Below are 18828 nucleotides of genomic sequence, written 5' to 3' on the forward strand. Positions count from 1 at the left end.
GGAACAGGCAGATTTGAGCTGGGCCCGCAGGGTTTGGAATTGGGTCGAGTCCTCTGACACCATCGACAACGTGAAGGCCAAGATCCAGGACAAGGAGGGCATTCCCCCGGACGAGCAGCGTCTTATCTTTGCTGGCAAACAGCTCGGCGAAGGGGCCATTCAACCCGTGGAGGCACCCCAAAACCAGGGTCAAGCTCATATTCTAAATGTGACGATAAACAACACTGTTGTTAATATTAACAACAACTTTGTTGTTCCTCCGGAACAGGCAGATTTGAGCTGGGCCCGCAGGGTTTGGAATTGGGTCAAGTATTTTTTCGGAGGATGGCCGCACCCTGGCAGACTACAACATCCAGAAGGAGTCCACCCTTCACCTGGTGCTCAGGCTCCGTGGTGGCATGCAGATTTTCGTCAAGACCCTGACCGGCAAGACCATCACCCTGGAGGTCGAGTCATCTGACACCATCGACAATGTGAAGGCGAAGATCCAGGACAAGGAGGGCATCCCCCCGGACCAGCAGCGTCTTATCTTTGCCGGTAAGCAGCTTGAGGATGGCCGCACCCTTGCGGACTACAACATCCAAAAGGAGTCCACCCTCCACCTTGTGCTCAGGCTCCGTGGTGGCCAGTAAGCTCCTGGCGATGGGGCTCTGCTTCTGTCTGGGTTCACAAGTCTCGGGTGTCTTCGGTGTCCTTCATGTTGTCCTCTGTGTCTGGTTGCCTGATCCTGTGCTTGTTTCTGTACCGTACTGTGATGCAGTGTTGTCGTTCGTATCTTATAACTTCTGCTGGTGTGCAGCAGCTTTGGTGAAAATAAGTGAGCCCTGAATTCGATCCATGATCCATGATGTTTTCTGTTGTGTTATACTCCCTCATTTCAAAATAAGTGTCTACTAAAAGTTAATACAAAGTTGAGACACTTAATTTATTTAAAAAGAAGGGAGTATTATACTATGTTTCTTGCGATCTTTCCGATGCATTTGACCTGTGTGTACTTCTGTAATTTAAGTGCCAACTTTACTTTTTGGCCTGTATTACGTGGAGTCCTGTGTGCTGCATAGTTGGTCGGTTGGCCCATTTTATAGTTCATACTCAAGACCTCTTGCAGCTACAGACAATGCAGCACCTCCTTGATCAACATACCACACAGCCCAGATTGGCCGGGCGGTAGAGTCGTCACACAGCCCAGATTGGCCGGGCGGTAGAGTCGTGGAAACACTGTTGATTCCTATTTTGGACCCTAGCTCCATGGAACAATATGCTACTGCAGAAACATGGAAGTCGAATGCCTCTTTCTTGTACTCCCTCCGTTCCAAGTTACTCGTCGTGGTTTTAGTGGTTTTAGTTCAAATTTGAACTAAAACCACAATGAGTAAGACTCGTTGTGAATTTGAACTAAAACCACGATGAATAATTTGGAACGGAGGGAGTACTAATTAATGTGTATGGTCTAGTCTTTCCAATGCCTCCTTCCTTGCCGCCGCCAACGGGCTGATCTTGTGCTGATATTGCGCTTGTCCCCTTCATCCACTCGTCTTCGGCAGCCCATGGTCTCACGCCCTCTCGCGGAAGCGCTGCTGTTGCAGAGCGCCGTGTACGACAACCCCCCAGCCAAAGACGTTGCTGCTGCAGTGAACATGTGGTGCTGCAACTTAGGGCGTCCGGTGCAGTGAGGGTCGTTCCCCGTTGCTGGAAGTGGGTGGACGCGCAGTTGTTTGCCGTCGTTGTTGTTTCATTGCAGGCGCTGTGGAGTTGCCGTTGCAAAGTGGGTGGACGCGTGCCGCAATAACGGTCTAGCTTGTCACAATGGCGATGGACAACGGGACACGAACATGAGTTGATGTTGCAACAAGTCAAACAGAGAATAGGATCGCAAGACCGGACTGCTCGTGACCCGGCCATCAGCCGGCCGATGCGTAGCACGTCCTAGAAAATAATAATGTTCACATGATGGCTTTGTTGTTGTCCCAAGTTCCAATTATTGGTGTGTAGCATTTCGGACAATGTAATTTTTCACAAGTGCAAAACTTCCAAGTTACATCATATTTATGAAAAAATTAGGGCTATGCAACCGTGTAAAAATTGCATTGCGCAACCCATATGTCACTGTTAACTATGCATCAATATGATCTAAATCTGAATATATCCTTGATCTACCATATGCTATTTTTAAGTTGCTACCTCTCTTTATGCATCATCGCTCCCTCTCTACTGATACCTTCCATTCCTATTCAGTGGTTGGTTGACGAGATAGTGAGTGAAAAAGACAAAAGAAAGATGAATTAATCAACCAACACTTGTTAACATCTGAGAAAGATGTTGGGAACAATAGGAAGGTAAGGGAGGCTGTATAAATATGCATATTTGTGATAAACGTGAGACATTTGATGGCATGGAGAATTTGAGACCACAGGTCACGTGCAGCGTTACGTGCAAAGAGTAAATCCCTTTGAAGGTTAAAATTAATGAGATTTAGAATTACACATGTGTATATATCCATGTTGTAAGGAGACGAGGACCCAATATGATTCGAACTTCTATTTTGTTTTGTGTATCCTCTTATGAAATGCATACTACAAAGTTATGTGCGCAAGCTATGTTTTGAAGAATCTATATCTTGCCCCACCTTATTTTAGGCCGAGACATTGTATTGGGGTCTTCTAAGTCATCAAGATTTAGTGGCCTTCTTCGCAAGATAGTCACAGTCGGCATTTCTTCTTGTAGGCTATGAAGTTTGTAGTGTCGGCACGAAACGTGGAGTGTTGGTCGGTAAGTTGACTATGTGTCGCGATGCTTTGTTATCATGTTACTGGATAGGTTGAGTTTACTTATTTTGTCTTACCTTGATGCATTAATGAATATTTTTTACTACCTACATGGTGGAAAATGGCATGTCTATTATTCGGGAGTGACTAACGCGCGCGCGAGCGTGGGAGCGCTCGATTTCCGACCGGGCGAGTTGTTCCCGATTAAGTAACTGCATCCAGGACACATTATTGCTAATCAAGAAAAGGAGGGCCCACTCGGCCACCCCGTTAAAATCAGGGGGCGTGATTAATTGAGGGATGGAAAGATGGGTGAGCCCAGCCGGAATTTCAGGTGCGGTTGTAGATTACACGTGCATGCATGGCTGGGTTAGTTGCATTATCAAAGGAATAGTGGGGCCATCATTTGAATACATGGAAACAACGATTGTGGTTGATTTTGGAAAGAGATATCCGTGTCGGAAGCTGACTATGGTTGCACGAAGCGGATCGCTCGTCGCCACGCTCGGCCGCGAAAGAGTCTTTTCGCTATTATTCTCATATATGCAGTGTCTTTAAGCCAACTAGATCATTGATGGCGCGCGTTGCCACACCCGTTCATTTTGAATGTAGTATGATAGGGTTAGAAATTTATGCAAAACATAAAGTTCTTGTTTATTTTGAAATGTGAGTGCAGACTATAAGTTCCATCACGCCTCCATTGGCCTTGTTCTTGGACTTATTTGTTTGCATTGCACATGGACCCCAACACAAACCTTCATGTCACATGTTGTCTCGCCCATTTATCCATATGAATTTATCTTCGGATTAAATTGACCAAGAAGCAAGATTAAATAGGTGTTACGGGAAGACAATTTCCTGGCAGATTTGTGACGAATACATAGTTTTGAATTGCTCCAAAAGGACCTAAATTTGGCTATACAATGATATTCTACGAAGTAACTACAGTAGGAGAGGCATTAGAAGTGTACCAGAATAATAGCATGTGTATTGTGGACCAACAGAGAATGCTAGTGAGGTCTGAAACGACTATCCTAGTTCCTCCAACAGATCATGACTATACATGTGTTGTGGAAGTGCTAGAAATTTTGCCAACAGAGAATTTAGTAGTTTATCAAGAATAACTGAAACTTGATGCATGCAAAATATATCTGACAGATTGAAAAATGCCTTTGGTATCAAAGAGAAGACAGGGAACAAAAAACACTCCATAGATAGATACTATACGATACATCTGCGACAACAGTTATATATTTTTCAATAAAATGGCAAACAAAGATGTATCTTAGTTACATGGCATAGTTTTGGCAGAAAAATAGTAGCATCTCTAGTCCTGCATCTGCAAGGCTGAAGTGCTCCTTGTGTAACTGAAAATGCAATCATCATTCAACAAAGTGACAACAGTCTAAAGTCCACTCTAATAAATCAGATAGCTCCATGAATGCAAACCTCCATTATCACATATTCTGCAACAGACAACCTCAAAGAAAGAGAGGACAATATATTCATATATTTTGAAGTCTCCACCGGCACAACTGACAATACAAATAATGCCATTCCAATGTACTTCATAAAAGAATTTTTTTTACAAAATGCTGGTCTAGGAGCTTTTCTTTACGCTTCCCCCTTTTTGTTTTCATTAATTAAAAAAAGGGAAATGTAATCCATGTAGAAGAGAGAGACCATGTGGACAGAATTTAAATAGCAAATAACCACTGAACCAAGTAGTATTGGACTGGGATTTAATTAAAGAGGTTGCCAGATCAGGAATGACAAAGGCAAGAGATAGGTTGGGATTTACCATGTCCCAAAAATCATTAAGATCACCCACGCCTCTTATCATGATTCATGAACCATGTAAATTCTATTAATTCTGATTCCTTCTAGGCCAATGGTTTTTGCCTTCTTTTGAATGATTTAAACAGTTGATAGGGAAGAACAGAAACAAAGTGAAGCTTAATTTTGTACTTGTAAATAGTGCCAGGGTCTTACCAAAGCAAACGATCTGTATTCCATGAACATGGGTTCATGCCTAATTAGCTTTAATAAGGATGTACTTGCATTATCACCCTCCTACAGTATACAACGGGCAAGCAGCCATTGAGCACTCACACAACTAAAAATACAGTAGATAATACATAATAGAAAATATGAATAGCTAATAATGCGTAAATGGCTGTTTCTGATTTACTAAAAACATTCTTGTAGCGTCCGCAATAGGAGCCTATGGTTCACTTGTTCGCATTGTTGTCGTGTTGCCGTTGCCTTCTTGACCATCAACATCAAGAGGTTCACGCATCCTGAAGAAGGCCATCATCACCAGGTCCTGCAAAATCAAATAAACATATCACGCAACTGGTGAGTCTCACTCGGTATTAATGGCATGAACAGAGCTAGCCGAAGATAACCAAATTAATCAACCGGACCAGAGAAAACCAGTTGGCCTATAGAAGCAAGGGGAACCTACAAGCAGAGAAGGGTGGGTGGTGCTAGCAGCCAAGGGAGGGGCGAAGAAGGAGCTTATCATGCTGGATCCATCGTCATGGCCTCATTCCCCTCACACACACCGCCGCCGCAGCCACGGAGCCACCATATGTCATCATTGAAGTTACTTCCTCCTCTTTGTCACCACCGGCAAACGCCAATCTCAGTCACCGCCTGCTGCAGGGAAAGGAAAAGGGAAACAAGACCGATTCGTGTTCGCAAATTTTCATGGTTCAGAAAACTCATTATTTCAGAAATCTGCTTACTGCATATCTAAGAGCTTGTTCCAATACATTCGTTTGCATATCGGTTTTAACTATGGCATTATGTGTAGTAAGATTTGCAATTATATGTCAGTACAACCTTCTTTCTGAAACATGGTCGGAAGAAGTCCATTGCCTTGGATAGCTTAGAACCAAGAGCAAAAGATGTACACTGTAGAAAATGGCAGATATTGGTATTGAACATGGGAACAATTATACAACATGAACGAACCTGAATATTGTACACTACAAAAAATTCAGAATTTTGTATGCCGCTATCGTACACATACCAGGTTAGCGTGTCTCCGGCACCGTGGGCGTGAAGCGTGGAAGGGCTCAGTAGTGTGGACAGACCAGGAAGACGGCGGGGCGGGGCGCTTGTGGCCAAGACGCGGATGGCCAATGGAGGAGGCTAGGCAAGGAGGCGGCAGAGCGTTTCTAGGAGAGGGCAGTGCTACGTGCGGTTGGAGGGAGTGGAGCGCGGGGCAGCTGCACGATGGCCGAAGTGACAGAGCAGCGAGCAGGGGGGCGCCGGAGACTGTCGCATCCCGCGCGGAGGCGCTGGTGCGGCAGCCGGCAGGGAGCAGGGAGGGCGCCGGAGACTCCACGCCGCATCCCGTGAGAGGATCGGGCACCCGCATCGCGCGTCCGCTGAATCCGCTCACGGAAGCCGGGACGACGGCGCGTCGGCCGCGTAGCCCGCATCCATGATCTGTTACTGCTCCACGTTGCCGCTCGCTTCCGTGCCCCATCCGGCCGCACCGCTCGCCGTCCGTGCAACCGAACGGACCAGGGAGGCGCTGTCCGCCGCGTCGGTGCAAATCCAGCGCAGCCGCCGTTGCAATCCGAGACCCCACGGTGGTCAACCATGGTGAAGCGGCGCGACGCGACGCTGCGAGCGAAACAGACCAGGGTCGAGGCCGTCCTTGTTTTAGGGTTTCGCGTTCGACAGGATCCTAGTACAGGCCCATTAAGCCAGCAGGCTCAATTGAATGTCAGATGCCAAAAAAAGCCACCGGAGCAGCCTGTACGGGCGATTTAGCCTGTACGCCTGATTTAGGTGGGATTAAGAGCTATTCAACCTTGCATTGCTTGTACTCCCTCCGTTCCTAAATATTTGTCTTTCTAGAGATTTCAATAAATAACTACATACGGAGCAAAATGAGTGAATCTACACTCTAAAATATGTCTATATACATCTGTATGTGGTAGTCCATTTGAAATCTCTAAAAAGACAAATATATATTTAGGAACGGAGGGAGTAGATAATAAAGATTGGCGGTTTACGGGTTTTTACGGGGCGCCAAGAGTGGAGAACCGGCACTATAGTTGGCGTTTCTTGCGTACCTTGTTTGCTCTTCCACATCAAGCATGGATCTGTATGGAAGATTTCAATGAAACCTTGTTTGCAGAAGAGCACCTCGGAATAAATGCGAGACCGGAAAGCCAAATGAGGGCATTCCGGGAAGCAATGGAGGACGGTTCTCTCCAAGATCTGGGGTGGAGGGGAGTCCCATTCACATGGGATAATAGGCAATCTGGATCTGCAAATGTGAAAGCAAGGCTGGACCGGGCCCTTGCAAATGCAGCCTTCCTAAACCTCTTCGAGTTTACTATGGTAAAACACATTAGCAGCGCTGAATCAGACCATTGCTATGTTCTAGCGGAGTTCAGAACACAGGCGACAAACAATTGGTCTCGAGCAGCGAGAAGCTTAGAATGTCTGGCAGTCCCACGCGCAATACGACGAGCTTGTTCGCTCGATCTGGATGAGCGGAGCTGGACAGGGGGGCTCCAGGGTGTGGTTGATGCTCTGGCAGTTGTTCAGCAACAATTGGGATCTTGGGGAGCGCGGGAGTTTGGCAACCTGATGAAAAAAGTGAAGCAACTCCAGCAACGCCTAGATCGCCTACGGTGTTCCTCGATTGGTCGTGGGCCGTCGGAGGAAGAAAGGAAAGTTGCAGCGCAGCTGCGGGAGGCACTCCGACAGGAGGAGGTGTGGCTTAAACAACGCTCGCGTGTGCTATGGCTTAAAGAAGGCGACCGAAATACGGGCTATTTTCAAGCTCAAGCCGCCCTTCGGAAACGGATTAACATAATCACATCACTGGAAAGATCAGATGGTCACATTTGTACTGAACCAGATGAAGTGAAAGCAGAAATATTCAGTTTCTATCAAGCATTATACCAATCACAAGGGTACAAGGCGATGGATGATTTACTCAATTGCGTGACCCCCACAGTATCAGATGGTATGAATGAAATATTGCAAAAAGATTATACGACCGCAGAAGTCAAGAAGGCCTTATTTGATATGGCCCCTTCAAAGGCTCCGGGCGTGGACGGATTTACAGCCGGCTTTTACCAACGGCACTGGGATGTGCTAGGCGAAGACATCTCACGTGCTGTGTTGGACTTTTTGAACGGGGGAGAAAACGACACTTCCATCACGCTGATACCTAAGGTACGGAACCCCCAAAAGATCTCCCAGTTTCGCCCTATCGCTTTATGTCCTGTATTATACAAAATTTCCGCTAAGGTGATAGCAAATAGGGTGAGACTGATCCTTGATGAAGTTATAGGAGAAGAGCAGAGCGCGTTTATTCCGGGACGTCTGATCACCGACAATGTGCTCGTTGCTTACGAAAGTGTTCACACTATCAGAAGGAGGAAAAAGGGCAAAAATTCGTGTTGTGCTGTTAAGCTCGACATGCTGAAAGCCTATGATAGGGTGGAGTGGCATTACCTAGAAGCTATGATGTGCAAGCTAGGTTTCAATGCTCGTTTCATCAGTTTAGTGATGAAATGCGTGACCTCTGTGAGATTCACGATTAAGGTCAATGCGGAGCTCCTACCATATTTTGACCCATCCAGAGGTCTTCGCCAAGGATGCCCATTGTCACCTTACTTATTTCTTATCTGCGCCCAAGGACTAACGTCACTGATTAACCATTTTGGTGGTATCCATATTGACAGGGGAATCAGGAGTGCTCTCAGACTGAACAACATTCTTCGGATATACTCTGATTGCTCGGGTCAAGCTGTTAACCGGGAGAAGAGTTCTATCTTTTTCAGCGGCAACACAGCAACACCTGTACGAGGAGAGCTGAAGCACATTCTTGGCATCGCGGTAGAAGCATTCTCAGAGCGCTACCTGGGTTTACCAACTGCTGTTGGCCGAATCACAAGCGGATCGTTTGAGCATATCATCGAAAGGAGCCGCGGAAAAATGCAGGGATGGTCGGAACGGAATATGGCTTGTGCTGCTCGCGAAGTCCTGCTCAAATCCATCACTCAATCGATTCCGACATTTAGCATGAGCTGTTTCTTGTTGACAAAGAAGGTGTGCAAGGGGCTGACGTCTTGCATGGCCAAGTACTGGTGGGCAAGCTCTTTGGACAAGCGATCCCTTCATTGAGTTTCTTGGAAGAATCTTGCAACACCTAAAGCTAGGGGCGGAATGGGCTTTAAGGACCTACACTTATTTAACCTTGCCATGCTAGGGAAGCAAGGATGGTGTTTGATCACTCATCCGGACTCCCTCTGCTCCAGAGTTTTGAAGGGGAAGTATTTCCCGCTTATAGATTTCCAAAATGCTACTGCTCCAGTTCGATCTTCAACCACCTGGAAAGCCATTGTAGCAGGCCGGAAGGCCCTCGACACGGGACTCATCAAACGCGTCGGGGATGGATCAACAATCGCGACGTGGACAGATTGTTGGATCCCTAGCACCATCTCTCTGAAGCCGACGGGTCGCATTGGTGATGCCGAACTTGACAGAGTTTCAGACTTGATTGACAACTACACAGGAAGTTGGAAAGTGGAAGTTGATAGGCAGAATTTCCTCCACCCAGATGCAGAGGCCATATTGAACATTCCCTTGAATTCTGCGGGAGGCGAAGATACAATTGCTTGGGCCCTCGAAAAATCCGGCATCTACTCTGTAAAATCAGCGTATCGTTCTCTTGTGACTCGCAACGAGCTTGGCTCTCTAGAGGAAGGGACGATCACAGAAACCTCAAGGATAGACAAACAGACATGGGGTGCTCTTTGGAAACTTCATGCGGTACCCAAAGTACGAGTCTTCTGGTGGCGAGTTTTGCGAGGTATCCTTCCGGGCTCGGTCACCCTACAGCATAGACATATCAAACTTCAAGGCATTTGCGACATCTGCAAGGCCATGAATGAGGATCTGATGCACGCACTCTTACACTGTGTGCACGCTAAAGCTTTCTGGATAGCAGCAAAGGACCGGTTTGAGTTCTCACTTCCGAGACTTCATCCAAATTCTTGGGCTAGAGATATTTTGCTCGATAGCATGTTCTCTGATGATACAAGGTGCAAGATTATTACCATTATGCACTTCATATGGACTTCACGGAATCACTGGACACATGACATGGATGGATATGACCCTGTCCAGGCGATCAAGTGGGTGCATGAGTCTTTGACAATACTGGACTGCACTTGCCATTAAAGAGATCTAAGCTCGCTCCCACGCAGTGTTGGCAGTCACCGGACGTGGGGTGGGTGACAATTAACACTGATGGCGCAATCAATTCGGACGCTATGAAAGGTGGAGCAGGTGGTGTTTGCTCGCTCGCACTTAGCGTTCCTAGCTACATGGAGTAAGCCGTTGCCAGGTGTGACGGACCCCTTTATTGTTGAGCTCAAGGCATTTCGGGAGGGAGTGATCTTTGCTCACCTCCGCGGATACTCACATGTGATCATGCAGGTCGACTGCCTCGAGCTAGTCAACCTATGGCACTCGCGAGACAATACACGGTCTATTGCCTCGCCTATCCTTTCAGAACTAGGTGATATGATACTCAATTTTGCTTCTTTCTCAGTCATTCATGTTGGGAGGACTATCAATCAACCGGCTCATCTTTGTGCCCATCGCGCTGGTGCTCAAGATGGAACGGAGAGCTGGCTTGATGTGAGCCCTAGTTTTCTTATTAGTAGCCTTCGGGCAGATTGTAATCGACTTCTTGTTCAGTAATAAAGCTCCCTAGTTCGCTGCAAAAAAAAACCTTGCATTGCTTGCGCGACAAGCCTGGCGGCTACTCCAGGAACCAAATTCCCTGAGTGCGCGAATCCTCAAAGCTGTTTACTACCCTTCGGTTTCAATTCTTGAAGCTGAGCTGGGAAAGAACCCGTCACAGGTCTGGCGATCTTTAGTGGAAGGCAGAGACGCGCTCAAGCTTGGGCTGGTTAAACGGATTGGCTCTGGTGAGGACACCAATATTTGGGTGGATAACTGGATACCACGAGATTTCAAACTGCGACCGGTGTGCCCAAAAACATTGAATCCCCCGCAGCTTGTCTCGGAACTCATCAATCTCGTCACCTTCGCGTGGGATATGGCTGCGCTAGATGAGCACTTTTACTCGATGGATAAGGAAGCGATCCTCAATATCCCGCTCAGTTCTCGAGTACGCCAAGATTTCTGGTCTTGGCATTATGAACGAAAGGGTGTCTTTACAGTGCGGTCAGCATACAAGCTTCTGTCCTCTACTAGTTAAGCAGCAGCGCACTGACTGGCTAGAACACAATGAGGGGCACTCACGTGTTGAAGCAGACCGCGGATCTTGGACTAAGCTATGGGGAGCAGCGGTCCCTTCAAAAGTCCGCGTTTTTTGCTTGGAGACTGGCCAAATGCTCTATCCCCACAGGAGAAGTCCGAAAGCATAGAAGTATGGCCGATTCGACGGAGTGTTCAATTTGTCACGTGGCAGTGGATACTTGGCGCCACTCCCTTTTTGACTGCCACATGGCACGATGTGTTTGGGCCCTCGCCGATGAGGACCTCACAGAGACGATCATCTCAAACAGGATGGAAGATGCAAAGCTCTGGATGCTATGGCTGGTGGATACTTTAACCACCGCAGATCTGGCACGTGTTCTAGTGACCATGTGGGCCATCTGGTGGGCACGACGTCGAGCCATACATGATGATCAGTTCCAGAGTCTGCTATCTACCCATATTTTCATAAACAAATTTTTGGCAGACCTTGAGATGCTACCGGAGAGGAATACACGCCAAAAAGACCGGCATGCAACTACCAGGGACCTGCATGTGAACCCAAGGGACCTGCATGTGAATACAGGAGCGCGTATGGAGCCAGCAACGCGGATCGGGTGGCTACCGCCCGAGAGTCATGAGTTCAAGATCAATGTCGATGGTGGATTCTCGAAGGTTGGTGACCGGGCTGCTTCAGCGGAGATCTGTAGGGACAAGGGGGGCAACTACCTTGGTGCCTCGGCGATCATCTATGAAGGCCGTCTTGATCCGACAATCCTCGAAGCACAGGCGTGTAGCGAAGCTCTCTCGCTTGCAGCCGATCTGCAGCTCCAGTCCATGTGTGTAGCCACAGACTGTTTGGAGGTAGTAACGAATTTACGGGAGGAAGTTCCATGCAGATATTATCCTATCCTACAGGACATAAAATACCAGAGGAGGCTGATTAATGACACTAGTTTTATTCATGAAAATAGAAAGCATAATGGGGAGGCCCATGCCTTAGCAAAGGCAGCTGCTTCCCTTAGTCCCGGGCGCCATGTGTGGCTTAGTATTCTGCCCGATATCATCTGTATCCCAATGTGTTTGAACGTTTAATAAAGGATACGGATTGCTCAAAAAAAAGATGGGATTAAGAGCAGATCGGACGGCCAAAAAACTCTAAAAGTGACGATCTGACGGATAGAAATCTTAATGGCCTGAGAGGACAGAAAAGGTGCTCAGTTATAATGTATCTAAATATGATATCATATTCTGAACGAGGTTATTCAGTCAGACTGTTCCAAGACACCGGATGCCATTTCAAAATGGTTCACTTAATCGCTTGAGCTCCGGAAATTTAATTATTGAGATAAGAATAAGATTTATGGAAGATCCTGAGTTTATCCTCAGGAAGATTAGTCGTGATCACGATAGTGTTGCCGACTACTTAGCTTATGCTGTCATAACTAATATTCACCCTAGCTAGCTGGTTATGATATCCATCGGATTGTATCTCTAGGCTCTTAGCAGCCGATTGTAACCCTATTATAGACGTCAACTGTCGTTGCACCAACCGACCGATGTGCAGCTGCAATGAAACCTTGCAGATATGGTCATAAAACATCCAACTACATAACCATGAGTCATCTCCATGATGTAGAATCATAATAGTGTGAACTATTCTATGGAGCCATCAGACTGATTCAATTGCTCTTTTCAACCAAACTGTGTATGAATTAGTTGACGTCTCATTATAAACCACCTGCATTTGTAAACACCTTTCACAATCTATTGAATGTCACCATTGTATGCCGGTGGCTTTTCCCGCTAGGATTTTCTTCACTTTTTCAACTACCAGTCCTTTATCTACCTACACACTATGTTAGTCTTCTTGCCTTCTTTATTTATATAAGCTAATTCTATTTCCACACTAGAAGCACTATCTACTACTACTGTTGTGAATTCAAATTTGGTGATGCGGTTTCAGGTGGCACTATCAGTCTGTTACAAACATAGAGGTTTAAACACGAATAAGCATAGTATTTGAATATTACGATCGATTCACTACCATGATGAGTAGATCGAGCTTAACACTTTTTGGGAGCTCATGGCCTGGATCTCAATTTAGCATGGGAGGCATTGGAACAAGCAAAGCTACGAGAATGGCACTTGCCGAGAGAATCAAACAATATTCTGTTACTTGTCCTTCCTCAATCAGTTTTTTGGTATTCCATCTAGTTGCTTATGTATGGGAATATTGTACTGTGTTGCAATTGTGTTCAGTTAGCCTCCAATTATAGAGGTATGTGTATATTTGGAATAAAATACTGAAATTTGCTTGAATAGATTCATTTATTATGTGTCCAATTCTTGGCTCCGCCCCTGGCCCTGGTGCAGACCATTGCTACTACTAAGCATGGCGACCTACTCGCGGAGTTGTTCGCCCAATTATGTGCTCTACCACCTTGGTGCACCCTGCTGCCCATTTTGCCCCCGGTCACCAATGTTGCCTCTTGTTATTAATGGAGCGCCCCTACCAAACACATCCTAGTCTCTAGGATGGGTAGATAGAGACGGGAAAGGTAGAAATGTTCTTTGATTAGCATATTTTACTTTAAACTAGGATAATACCCATGCTTTGCAACGAGATATAAATATTCTATTAGGTTAGAATGGGATTGTGTAAATAAATGTTTATGAAATCCTGCCTGTGATTATCTTATATTTTGATAAGAAGTTTGGTAAGTAAATTAAAGTGAAATTGGTTCAGAAGGTAAGTAAATTAAGTGATTGATTATCATACGGGAAAGGTTGGACAAAGGGGTGGCGGGAAGAAAAGTGAAATATGAAACCTTACATTCTTTTTAAATAGTAGAGAGTAGAGATATTCTCTATATTTAGATGCACTGCATTAATTAGATGTTTAGTTGGAAGTCTATGAGATGAATGTAGTTGAAAGTTTGAAATTTTAATTAGAAGTTCCTTAATTTTCCAAATAATGAATGATTTCTTGCAGCAGTGAAGGATTTTCCATGTTATGTTGTTCCTGTTTTGAAGTTTACTTCCATTTGGATGTCGATTTCTAATATGTCATCTTTTCCTCCACTAGGAGTAAATAGCATACAACTACCACATTTGGGGCTAGGGTTCCCGAAACTACCACATTTTCAAAAACCCCTAAAAGCTACCACAAAATTGATTTTTTATTTCAAAAAGCTACCATGTTGCATTGATGACTATGCTAGTTATTTTTAATCGCGTTAATGATAGATTGGGTCCACTCATCAGTTTGGCCAATTGTTGAACGTTACTTACATGTGGGGCCCACATGTAAGCTCTTGCTTCCTTCCTATTCTCTGTCTTCTCTCCCCTTCCTTCCCCGAACTCTCTCTCTCCCCCCTTCTTCATCCCGGGCATCATGCGGTAGTTGCCGTCCGGCATGTCCTGCCCAAGCGCCAGCACCAAGATGGCCGACACCGTCTGCATGATGCCCGGGATGAAGAAGGCCACGCGCCACGCCACGAACTTGGTGCTGCCGATCTTGCGGACGGCCTCAAAGACGACGGGCATGAGGAGCTGCACGGCGCCGCCGCCGAGGTTGCCCCAGCCGCCCGCGTCGCCGTTGGCCAGACCCACCTTGGGCGTCGAGAACATGGAGCTCATCCAGAACTGCGTGGACACGAAGGAGGCGAGCGAGAAGCCGGTGAAGAAGCGCACGAGCAGGAAGGAGGACGCCGAGTTGATGATGGACGTGCAGTAGACGGCGGGGGTGGTGAGCAGTATGATGGCCGCCGACGCCAGGCGGGGGTGGTGAGCAGTATGATGGCCGCCGACGCCAGGCGGGGCCCGACCAGGTCGCAAGCCGTGCCCATGGCGAGACGCGCGAAGACGGCACCCGAGACGGAAGCGACCCCGGCGTTGCCGATGTCCTTGGCCGTGAGGCCGAGGTTGTCCCTGAATACATCCCTGATCTACCACAAGCTGTATGGGAGATGTTACCTCTCTTTTGATACATCATCGCTACCTCTCTTCTGATATCTTCCATTCTTATCCGCTGGTTCGTTGATGAGATAGTGGAAGATGAATTAATCAACCAACGCTTGTTAGACATACGTTGGAAACAATGGGAAGGTAAGGGAGGCTGTATAAATAGGTTGTAGTTCAACTTCAAAAGTAGTATTTGTGATAAAGGCGAGACATTTGATGACATGGAGAAGTTGAGACCCCATATCACGTGCAATGTTAGGTGCAAGAGTTAATCCCTTGGAAAGTTGGAAGGCTAAAATTAATAATAAAGTTAAGGTAAAATTAATGCTTGTAGAGAAGCAAATGAATTTACTTATGCATGGCCGGTTCTTTTCTTTCTTTTTAACATCGGAGATCAACTCCTTGTGTATTTCTACTTTAGATATTCTAATTTTTTGTTGATACTATTTGCAATATTTAAGGTATATATAAGAGATGGAAACAGGAAAGCAATCCGAAAAGACCACGAAATACGACAAAATGACTGGGATTTTACCATCTCTATGTGCATGCTTGACGTAGGTGATTTGGGGTTGAAGAATTTGATGTGTTGTATCTTGCATAACTATTAAATTATAACATACGTAATAGCCTAGCAGGTTTGGAATAATGTCATCTATCATTATGCTAAGATTCGGAGTTCCAACAAATCAAAGCATTGTCATACCATTTTCATTTTACAAACGGAAAATGATGTCGTCATTTTGCTGGAAAGCAATATGTTAAGTGAATCATCAGGAATGTCTTGTACACACCGACACCACAACATAAGTGTTGCCTATATGGTCACACACCATCCCTTTGTAGTACCATTGTCCTCTTTAGGTTGTAGAAACTAAAACTAAAATGTTACGGTGTGAGATATTTCTATGGATCTACAAGGCTCATTTGCACTGAAATGTAAAGGTTCGGGACTTCGATCTTTCCTCTAGAAATGGAGCAATGTGGCACATCCAACCTAGGTCGCTATAGATCAATAACCTTCCCACAAGGTGTGCAAAACAACCATGTTTTTCATAGCTTCCAAGGTAAGATTTCCGAGGAACAAACTGAGTCAAATCTTTAGAGAAATTGCTAACTCACAGGACAATTCCATAGTTTAAACGTGGTAGAGCACACTACTTCCTCTTGATCACTTATAGTAATTGTGAGGTTGCTATAATTCTCAGTCGAGGTGGTGCAGCTGCGCAGCTGAGAGAGGAAATCTTGCGTAGAGCCGTAAGAGTCGCATAAGGTTGTGCGCAACACCGAAGAATAGATGGTGATGGAGTGGTTTGAGTTAGAAGCATCAAGAGATCAATTATTGTGGGTTGTGGGTACATTATTGGAGATGAATTGCCGCCGTCTGGGCCTAGAAGGCTGGGGCCGGTTACCCGGCCGGAAAATGGCAGCTGACAGGGCTGGCACAAGGCAACACTGCAAGAGAAAATAGCTGTCGTCACGATCGAAGTGTGTAGCGCGAGACGGTGGCGATGTACCTTTTTTTTGCACTGGTAGATGATTTCTAGTGTTTTGGAGAGTAAACACACTGGCCGGGTTTCTTTAAATCATTTTTACTAACTAAATTCACTTTTTGGCTCCCCAGATTTCATTTCATTCGATATAAATGAAATGAAATAAAATCTCTGTTAGGATTTCATTTTGTTGATCCTTGATTCCAAATCCAAATTTCATGTTTGGCTGACACTTAGCATTCACCAGCTGAAATGAACTATAGTACGTCAAGTTTGGCTGCTATTATGAGCTGCGATCATTAACTGACAGTAGAATGAGCAAAATATAACACTGTACCTCTTCTATTCATATGTACATCAATATATGATTCTAAACAGAACTATGCCGATCCACATGGAACTTTTTCCAAAAATATAAATCTTTGCATTACAGCAAAAAGGTCACAGCAAAATCACGTGGAGGAGAGAAACAAGATCTCTCTGTACCGCCTGATGGTCTCACGAGGAGTGCATCTGTGGTACTCTTGCTTGGCTGCATAAGCTTCTCCACCAGCACCTGGGGCGAATTTCGTGTTTTGACCCTTTTAGCATACAAAATCGGGATCTGACCCCACTTTGAAATATTTTTGGGATTTGACCCTTTTGCTACCGCCAGAGCCCTTGGCGGTAGGGTTAGACAGCCTACCGCCAGAGGCCCTGGCGGTAGGGTGTGACGGAGGGGGACGACGGCCGTCACCGCGCGCTGACGTGGATAAGTACCTTACCGCCAGACAACCTGGCGGTAGGCTGTCTAACCCTACCGCCAGGGGCTCTGGCGGTAAGGTGTGGCAGGGTTTTGCCGTGCATGCCTTCTGTAACGAAATATGCAAGCGCCCTGGCGGTAGGTTCACCCTACCGCCAGGACTCATGGCGGTAGGCTGTCTGACCCTACCGCCAGGGCGCCTGGTGGTAGGGTCCTGTGTTTCGTATAAAGTTTCTGTAACGAAATATGCAAGGGCCCTGGACATAAGAAACAATAAGCACAATTTCATAGACATAAGAAGTTTGATCACATCCAAATAGTTTGATCACATCCAATTAGTTTTGCCATTACGGACTAAGAAACAAGTACCAAATAACATAGTTTGATCACGTCCAAATAGTTTCACGAAGCCAACATAAGAAGTTTAACAAGTTCAACGGTCATCGACCACATAAAAGGTTTCATCCACAGGTAGCAATCAAACATGACGATCATCAGCAGCCACACGCATATATAGTTTAGATGATATCGATGACGATCATCATCTTCAAGCCTTGACGGTTGGTGTTCCTGATAGTAATTAGGATGGCCTGTCCAACATGAAGATTCTTGTCAACGAGGAAGCTCTTCCACCCAACCGAGCTTAAATGTGTGCGACCGTCCGTGTCCACGCCCTACGCACAAGTAGTGACGGGGCCCCTTGCGGTAAGGCGTATTCCAGCATAGCCTTCTTCATCAGCCTCGATGCCACAACTCTCAGATAGGCTCTTTGGCAATTTCTGAATAAGAAAAACATATCAATTAATAAGTATGGATTATCTAAACTATTAACAGTTCCTTGGATTCTACACTAATAACATACCATGACATGTCGATCGATCATGGTACTTGTCAGACGGGTCACGAATGGCACCCCGACCAAGTCAGCACATGGCAGAAAGTTGTCCCATAGGTTGCACACCTCCTGATCGCTCAGCCTCACTCTTTGAGCACAGATGGCTTCCTCAAGTGGGTCTTCATAGTCATCATCTTCATCATGTGGTGGTGGTGGCGCCATTTTCCTTATATAAGCATTGATTGGATAAAGTTAATTAAACATCAATATTTGTTCTAATGCAAGCATTCATCAGATATAGGTAGATTCCACCTAAATCAATGGAGATATATAGCAAAACAAATATCTACAATATTCACACAAGAAATCATCACATATTGCTATAAGAAAGACTAAACCTAGGGTTCATCATATAACCTAGAGAGGGTTCCTCATATGGCTATAAGAAAGACTAAACCTAGGGTTCATCTAGGTTCTAGGGTTCATCTACGCTCTAGGGTTCATTTAGGTTCTAGGGTTCATCATATCAACTAGAGAGGGTTCCCCGTATGGCTATAAGAAAGACTAAACCTAGGGTTCATCAACTAGATTCATCACATTGCAATCATCTAGGTTTTAGGGTTCATCATATCAACTAGAGAGGGTTCCTCATATGGCTATAAGAAAGCGGAGGGATTGAAAGAGCTTACTTTTCTTTCTTCGGGGCCATCTCGATTCGCAAAATCCGTCAAGAAACGAAGAAGATCGGAGGGGGGA

General features: G+C 45.7%; 2 protein-coding genes across 2 annotated transcripts in view; both read left to right on the plus strand.

Moving 5' to 3' along the window:
• The window catches only part of LOC123166191 (polyubiquitin 11), a gene marked incomplete in the record, with an annotated part of 3239 nt that extends 2401 nt beyond the window's left edge, over window positions 1-838 (plus strand). The window contains 2 exon segments of the mRNA XM_044583961.1: window positions 1-304; window positions 447-838. Of these exon segments, the coding sequence (XP_044439896.1) occupies window positions 1-304; window positions 447-632 (490 nt within the window).
• The window catches only part of LOC123166192 (polyubiquitin), a 38100-nt gene that overhangs the window by 14646 nt on the left and 4626 nt on the right, over window positions 1-18828 (plus strand). The window lies entirely within an intron of this gene.

The sequence above is a fragment of the Triticum aestivum genome, chromosome 7D (genome assembly GCF_018294505.1).
Source record: "Triticum aestivum cultivar Chinese Spring chromosome 7D, IWGSC CS RefSeq v2.1, whole genome shotgun sequence".
NCBI lineage: Eukaryota > Viridiplantae > Streptophyta > Magnoliopsida > Poales > Poaceae > Triticum > Triticum aestivum.